We start from the raw sequence: 8,236 nt of genomic DNA, 5'->3' as shown, positions 1-8,236 counted from the left end.
ATACCCCCAACCCCCCTCCATCCCCCGCTCAGCTCCCAGCCACACTTTCAAATGGAACCAGACGAGGATTCTCTGTCATTCCCACCAGGCGCTGGGGATTGAGCAATTGCTTGGCGCTTGCTCTTCTGAAATTTGGCTCCTAGGAATACGGGCGTCTCTGGGAAGCAGCATTACTTGAGCTGTTATCACCTGCTTTCATATTTTCGTTGACATATTAATGCATTTGCAGGGATGTTAATCTCCACACATCCCTGGTGGGAACAGATGTGCTCTATCATGTCTTAGTTCTTCCTTCTCCCCCCACCCACACTGTTTCTCCTTCACATGTCATGCTCCCACTGAACACGCATGCCCCCTGCCCCCCCTGTGTGCAGGCCCGTCCTGAGCCCGAGAGGTGCTGCCCCATGGGTGCTGCCCCGGGGGAGCTGTCTTCTAACCGAGGGGGGATGGGCGCAGAGCGGAGCCGCGAACCATCGGCGTGAGCCAGCCCACACTGCCGGCCAGGAGGGGCTTCCAGGCTCGGGGATGTCTGAGCCCACCTGAGGGGAGACCCCAAGTCCAATGGCAGAACCGTTTGTACAAGAGCCCAGGGGATGGAAAACTGAGGGTCCACAGAGCATGTGGTCCAGGAGAGCAGTGTGGACGGGGAGGCATCGGACGGTCCAGGCTTCATGGTCCAGGCTCAGAATTGGGGATCTTGCCCTGAGGTCACTGGGAAGCTTCCTGAGACGCGTGGTGGAAGGAACATGGTCGGCTTTGTGTTCTAGGAGGACTGGGTGCCCAGCGGGGGCCGGGGGTAGGGGAGGAGCAGAGGTGACGGAGAAGAGACCCAGAATGTGGCCCACAGTGAGGGCACCAGACCGTCAGCCCCAGGAGACCCCAGACCACTTGCCACTCTCAATCCATGGAGTCTCTCCCTTCCCCAAACCTCCGTGTCCACCCCTGTCCCGAGAGATGCATGGGAACCAGGGGCCAGGCATCATGGCCATGGCCACGGCCCTAGCATTGTTTACAGCTGAAGCTGGGGACTGCCACCACCCAAACCCACCAGAGACCCGGCGCCTTCCCGCGAAATGTCACCCGGCGCTTATTGGCCGTGACATTTAGAAAATCACCGCCTGGCGTCCCACTTAAATGCTGGGATGAGGATCAGCTAACATCACGGCGTAAATAACAGCCCGGCCCAGCCCGGCCCAACCCGCAAGCCTGGAGTGGCCCCTCGGGCATGGGATCCTGTGCTGGGAGCCTAGGGTGGCTCACCCAGGAGGCCCCTCCCCCGGAATGGAGCCTTGGGAGGGCCTGGGGGGGGCGGCATTTAGTGCCAGGCCGGGGTTCCGGCTGTGACTGTCCCACAGTTGGAGGCGCCCAGGGCCAGCCCCAGCTCAGTCCCTCGTCAGGTGGCCGCCGGTGTCATTGGAAGAGGGTTGAGCTGGGCTTTCTAGGCAGAGGCCCGGGCCCAGCTGGGACTGCCCCGTGCTGGCTGCGACGTAGCCCTCAGTGTCCTCGCCGGCAGGATGGGTACAGGCCCCTGCCCAGGGCCAGCGCGTGGCAGGCGCTCAGTCAATGTTTTCTCAGGCAGCGAAGCAGGTGAACGTTTGTCGAAACCGGGATCCATCTGGACGCCAGGCCGTTCCCCTGAGGTTCTGCCGTGTTTGTGCACGGTCACGTGGGCTGAGACCTGCCAGCTCTGAGGAGGGGGCGGCTGTGGTTTAACCCGCAAGCCCAGCCTGGACGCCCCCATGCTGGGCCAGGCTGCGCTGGGAGGCAGAGGCCACGCCAGCCCACTCCCGCAAGGCGCCCCCTGTCGGGCGGTGGTGGGGGGAAGGAGACGGACATGTTTCCAGGGGCTTCCAGAAACAGTGTGATTGAAAGCAGCCTTCGGGGTGTGGCCCAGGCCTCCATTCAGCAACGCTGACCGGACACCCACGTACAGGGAGCTCACCCCAAGTGGGGGTGCACAGAGGGCCACGGAGGGCAGTCAGGGCCGAAGTATCGCTGTGAACACGGGGACCGTGCACCCTGGGCCAGGCGCCACCCACTGCCTCTCTGCCCCTCACCGCCTGTCCCTGTCTGTCCCCCACCGCAGTACTTCAAGAAGCAGAAGCGGCTGATCCCCGAGAGGACGGTGTGGAAGTACTTCGTGCAGCTGTGCAGCGCCGTGGAGCACATGCACTCCCGCCGCGTGATGCACCGAGGTGCGTGGCGCCCGGGACACCCCGGGGAATCCTGACCACTTTGTGTCCCCGACAAGTGGGTGTCGAGCATCTTGTGAGGTCACTGGGAGGGCGTGTGTGGCCCTGGGCCCCATGGCAGGGGCCTCGCCCTCGTGGGTGTAAAAGCCAGATGGTTCCCTGGACCCCGGGGCACAGGGGCCAGGCTGGTACATCGTCGCCAGCCCCCAGTACCAGCCAGGGGCCAGGGGAGGAGGGTGCAGCAAGGATGGGGGGAGGGGCTGGCCAGGGAGACAGGGGCAGCAGCTCAGTAAAGGGAACTTTTATTAGGGGCTTCGAGGTCTTAGACCAGTGGTCCTCAACCCTCCTAACGCCGCGACCCTTTAACACAGCTCCTCATGTTGTGGTGACCCCCAACCATAACATTATTTTCGTTGCTACTTCATAACTGTCATTTTGCTACTGTTATGAATCATCATGTAAATATCTGATATGCAGGATGGTCTTAGGCGACCCCTGTGAAAGGGTCATTTGACCCCCAAAGGGGTCGCAACCCACAGGTTGAGAACCGCTGTCTTAGAGGGAGTCGGCCGGGCAAAGGAAATGAGATCCCACAAAGGAGTGTTTCCTGAAGCCGGCGTCCTCCTGTGCGGGGAGGAAGGTGCTGGCGCCTCACACAGGTTCCTTCACTGATTCCTCCCTCACTCAGCCCACCTGTGTTCCCAGCGTCCGCGGGCACTGCCCGGCCCGAACGGCGCGAGCAGCCTCACTGAGCACTTGCTCGCTGTTACATCCATTCTCCTGCGCGGTACCCGCCGTGTGCCGGACGCTGTTCTAGGCACAAGGATGGAGCTTTTAGAAAGGACAGCAGCACAAAGATCCCTGCCCTCCTAGACCTCACAGCAGCCGGTGGGGTAAATGGTTAGGCCCACCCACAGGTGAGGACAATGAGGCTGCATCTCCAGGGCCCACAGCCGGGTGAGCTGGGCTGGCGCAGAGGGAGCAGGACAGAGGGCTGGGCCCCCGACCCCAGACCTCCTCCCGCTCTGCCCCCCGACCCCACAGCAGCCCCCTCTCCTTCCCCTGCAGACATCAAGCCTGCCAACGTGTTCATCACGGCCACGGGCGTCGTGAAGCTGGGGGACCTCGGCCTGGGCCGCTTCTTCAGCTCCGAGACCACCGCGGCCCACTCCCTAGGTAAGCGGCCGGCCGCGCCCAGCAGCCCCAGCCCCGTGACCGTGACCATGGGGGAGATGTGGACCGTCTCCCCACAGTGCCTTTGGGGACAGCGCGGAAAGTGCCTTACTGAACCCCAAACGTTACTCGCTCTTCAGAACGGTGACCCAGAGGGAGCAACCCAGACTCGGGGGTCCTGGCTGGGCCTCGTGTCCAGGAAAGGATGCCTGAGCCCAGTGGGACGGGGGAGCCGTGGCTCTGTGGAGGCACAGGGTCGTCACCCCGTCTTTCTCGTTGCCACGGAGTGTCCCACCTCGGGGTGCGCCGCACGCCGTCCTCTCCTCCTGCCGGGGCCATTCGAGCGTGTCCGGTCTTTGTCCTTGGAACGGCAGTTTGGAAGCTGTGGGGCTGAGTGCCCGGGAGGAGGTGGCCCTGTGTCTGGGCCCTGAGGAGTGAACAGGAACTGGGTGAGCTGGAGCTCGGGGGGCAAGGAAGGCAGTGGGGCCTTGAATGCCAAGCTCAGTGGGCAAGCACCATCCCAGGAGTGTGGGGTGCCAAGCCCTGGGGGGCAAGGGGGAGAGACTGGGTCGGGTGTGTGTTTCGGGTCACGTGAAGTGTTGACATTCAGAACCCATATGCCGGCTAGGTCACTGCATGGGAAGCCGGAACACGGGCGGCGGGGATTGTACATCTACCCGCAACAGAGAGGCCAGCAAAGTGGGAACGTCTCAGTCGGGCAGGCGCCCCCCCGCTTTCCGGAGCCAGTTCCCGGCCCTTTGGGGTGGTTGGCAGAGGAAGGTCTCCCAGGCTCCGACCTGGGGGCCTGCGCAGGCCAGGCGGGCACGCAGCCTCCGGGGACGGGGGTGCTTCTGGAAGACACTTTCCGAGTGGAAACTCCCAGGCGCTCAGTGCAGCGCGCCATCAGGAGAAAGGTGCTAGCCCTTGAGAGCAGCAGCTGAGCTGCTTATAGGGGTGTGAGCGTGTGAGTGTGTGTGCATGCCAGTGTGCACATGTGAGTGTGTATGTGCATGTGTGTGGGGGGGTGAAACTCTCAGCTCCATCTCACCCTGGAGGGTGCCCGGCACGTTACTGGTCTTCCATTAGCTCAAGAAGGAAAGAACCCGCATCCCATGAGCCTGTGACACTCCATTCAGGCCTGAAATAGCCAGTGAGGAGTCTGAAATCCCCGAGCTCCAGTAACACTTCTGAGCCCCAGCCCAGCCCCTGATGCAGGCCTGGCCCAGCCCACGCATCCTCCACCGGAGCCGGAGGGGGGGGGGTTTGGGGGGGAGTGGACTATGCTGGGACTTCCCAGAGCTCGGCCACCCACTGGTCCCGGGGACCCTCAGACCCTCTCTGTGAAAATCAGTGTGTCTGTCGGTTTGGGACTGTGCAGGTCTCTGGTTTTAGGGCTTCGAAAGGCCAGAAACCCAGGCGACACCGTCAGAGGGAAGCGTGAAAGCCCCTGGCTCCCGTGCCCTCGGTCAGGCCCAGCCCTGCTCCGTCCCGCTGGGGAGAGGCTGCGGTGCTCGTCGGAGCCGGTTAAGATCACATCATTAGGAACAGGCAGGAATACGACGGGCGCAGCGACCGACTTGACTGCTGTGCTTATTATATTAATGAGAAGGAATTGGGACTCGGGTAAAGGCCGCCCCCGCAAGCCCAGCTCCTCCCGAGGCCTCCTCGCGAGCGGCTGCTGGGCGTGGTGGGTGGGAGCTGACCTCCTGGGGTCGTGGCCCCAGAACAGAGGGGGGCAGCGCAGAGCCAAAGCCCCGGACCTGACTCTCCAAGATGCAGGAGGAAGAACTCCTTCCCCCGAGAGATTCTGCAGGCGGCGGACTGAGGCTTGCACACCCGTTAGTTGGGAGAGGTTGAAGTCATTGCCATCGACTCATGACCAGGAAGGATGCAGGGGTATAAATTATGCATCTGTGTGCACCTACTATGTGGGGCTGCTGTGGTGGCAGCCACGTTGCCCTGGCAACCACCTCCTCTCCTGAGCTGCAGACCCATTGGCAGGGTTTATGCAAATCCCATTTCCCCCTGCCGCTCCCTTCCCCAGCCCCCTCCCCGCCTCTGTATTTGCTAACACGAGGCTGGCATGAAAGGGCATTAGTCATGCCATGGCCGGGCTGACAGGTGCGGTACCCAGCGGTGGCAGAGCCGCTGCCTCGGTGTCAGGCATAGGAGCCGTAATTAGAGCGAGGAACAGAATGAGCGTCAGACGAATTACCAGGCAGCAGATCATATTTGTCAGGAAGGATTGCATACATAAAAATTAAGTGACAGTACACGCCGGCGTAATGAAAGAAAAATGAAAGATTTGCCTATACACAGCTCACAAGCTACAAGCAAGTGTCTCGCTCCGAGCACCGGCAGCAGCTGCAAGACAAACTGTGGGGCTGGGAGGGCAGGCCTGCTTCTCAGCAGCCGTGACGGCGGCCTGGAGCTGGAGTCAGGGTGGGCTGGAGGCCGGCTCACACCCAGCGCCCGCAGGGCCTCACACCCCCTCTCAGTCTGGTCAGGAGGAACCTACCCATCAGGTAGAGGGGTCAGGACCTGCTGGCTTTCCCAGGCCGCCAGCCCTGACCTGGCTGCAGGGCATACATTTCTTCCTTCTCCCTCCCCTGGACTGGGTAGAGGACATGAGGTTAGGCAGCCTTCCCTGTTCAGGGGCCCCCAGACTGGTGGGGGACAGGCACAGTCAGCCCCAGGATGGCGTGGTATGGGGACAGGTGGAACCGTCTTCTGAAGGGCCACTGTGTGCAGGCACAGCGCTGAGCTCCCCAAGGAAACCAGGGGCATGGGACTGCCTCGGCCCCTCCCCGGCCTGCCCTTTATTTCAGTTTTGTGTAGTCACTGAACTCACCCAAGAGGTGAGTCAACCAAGAAGGCAAGGCTTACAAGCTGCTTGAAAAGGCATTTGCTTTTCAAAAATCATCCCACCGAGGCTTATTCTCTCCATTTGACAGAGGAGGAAACTGAAGCTCAGAGAAGGGAATGGGTACTGGAGCCCTCAGGGTGCCGGTTCCTCTCCAGGCACAAGCCCGGGTGCTGGGACGTGGGCTTGGGTCCTGAGGAGCTCTGGGTGCAGGGACACCCGGGCACCGAGTGCCCAGACTTCGGGGAGAAGCCCATCACAGCTGGGCGTGCAGGACCTGGGCTTGTCCTGGCCACAGGTAAGCGTGTGGAGCCTCCTTTCTTGTTGAGTGCCAGCACTCCCACGGGTGTGCCCCTGCCGGCATCAGGTGGGCCCTGTGGAACATGTGCCAAGTGGGTAGATGGTCCTCCCAGCAAGGTTCCCCGAGGGACCGTGTCAGGGTGGTTAAGAGCCCTGCATAGCTGTGTCCCTGGGCCTCCTCCCTCCCAGCCCAGCAGCCCGGGACGCCTGGGAACAGTTGGCCTAGAAAACATTTCAGCAGGTAAATCCCAGTTCTGAGTGCTGACACCTGAGTAGGAGGTCACGGGAGGTCACACCTATCTGGCCAGTGGTGCCTGCCTTGTCTGCCATGTCCCTGGCGTTTTTAGGGACACAAACTGTTACAGCAAGACAAACTGATGCCAGAGAGGGGAGGGGAGGGGGTCTCAGGGGACTGCAAGTGCAGAATTGATCAGGCCTAGGATGCCAGCTGCACCTGTCTGTCTGTTCACTCATTCCCTGCAGAAGGATTTGTGCCAGGCCCTGCCCCTCACGGGAAGGCCCCGTCCTCTGGACTTACAGGCTGGGAGGGAAATGCATTTAGAGGCTTCACCAGGAACCAAGCATGGTTCTAACCAGGACAGCCCAAGTCTGGCCTCGTGGAGCATGCCAGGCACTGGGCATGGGAGTCGCCACAGAGCAGGTGATCAGATGGGGAAGCCCAGGTGCAGTCAGGGGGGCGAGGGTGAGATGAGGTCATCCCTGTTACCCACCCTGAGTCAGTGGGTGAGACCCCAGTACCTGGGAACACTGCTGTGTGGAGTCAGAGAATTGCATCCGCAATAGTGTGGGGACTAGAAATAGGCAGGTACTTGTACGAATGCAAACAACGTAAAGTTAAGTCAGTGCTGCTAACAGCAGAGTGATTTTCCAAGGTCACTGCCTCTCCTGAGCGTGTGTGTAGCTCGGCTTGGGGTCAGCTGGTAATTCATTTAAGGAGGACGTGATAACACGCGGCGACACCGAGGAGCCTGGTGGGGGTGTGCCTGTGTGTGCCTGTGCGTGTGTGTATGCATGTGTGTGCCTGTGCATGTGTGCATGCATGTGTGTGTACATGTGTTGCTGTGGAGAGTCTGGCCTTTCTCCTGTGCAGGACAAGGAGCCAGCTGGGCATGGAGGCCATGGCTCCTGCTTTGGTGGGTAGGGTAGGTGGGAATGGGCAGGACAAGAGGGACCAAGCCAGTTAGTTGTCCAGGCGAATGCTGGCAGGGGAGAGAGAGACAAGGGGGAGGGGACACCTCAGGATATGGGGCCTGGTGGGATGCTGGGGGTGGAGCACAGAGGGGCCAGTGCAGCTCACACTGCCCGACGCCAAGGAACCTGCTCTTTGGGCTCCAGAAACTCCTTGGCTCTTGCCCTGCTCTCACCATCCTCTCCCTCCCAGCATCTGGGCAGCCGGGCCTTCCCCGCACCCCTCAACCTGCTGGTTGCTCTCTCCTCACATTCCACATGGGAAACCGGGGCTCCAAAGGGCAGGAGAGGGACCCCGGCACCATGAGCTCGGCCTCTGCATTTCACTGGTGGGGACACCCAGGCTAGGAGCAGTTCAGCTCTGCTGGGGAGCAGCGGGAGCGGGTCAGGCCCGTGGGGTGCAGCTCCCAGTCCCCCCTCGCCCCAGCCGTGCAGTCCAGCCCAGGCGAGGCCCCGTCCTGCCTGGATGATGGATGCCAGTGACACCACATTCTTCCAG

The 8,236-nt window shown here is 61.5% G+C and overlaps 1 protein-coding gene across 4 annotated transcripts in view; it reads left to right on the top strand.

Annotated features, from left to right (window-relative positions):
• NEK6 (NIMA related kinase 6) overlaps positions 1 to 8,236 on the top strand; it is a 43,444-nt gene that overhangs the window by 23,939 nt on the left and 11,269 nt on the right. For all 4 annotated transcript variants that reach the window (XM_015567099.1, XM_006768591.2, XM_006768592.2 and 1 more), the window contains 2 exons: positions 2,087 to 2,195; positions 3,261 to 3,368. In XM_015567099.1, the coding sequence (XP_015422585.1) occupies positions 2,087 to 2,195; positions 3,261 to 3,368 (217 nt within the window). The remainder of the gene's footprint in view (positions 1 to 2,086; positions 2,196 to 3,260; positions 3,369 to 8,236) is intronic.

Source organism: Myotis davidii, unplaced genomic scaffold (assembly GCF_000327345.1).
Source record: "Myotis davidii unplaced genomic scaffold, ASM32734v1 scaffold142, whole genome shotgun sequence".
Classification (NCBI taxonomy): Eukaryota; Metazoa; Chordata; class Mammalia; order Chiroptera; family Vespertilionidae; genus Myotis; species Myotis davidii.
This window is presented reverse-complemented; position numbering and strand designations above follow the sequence as displayed.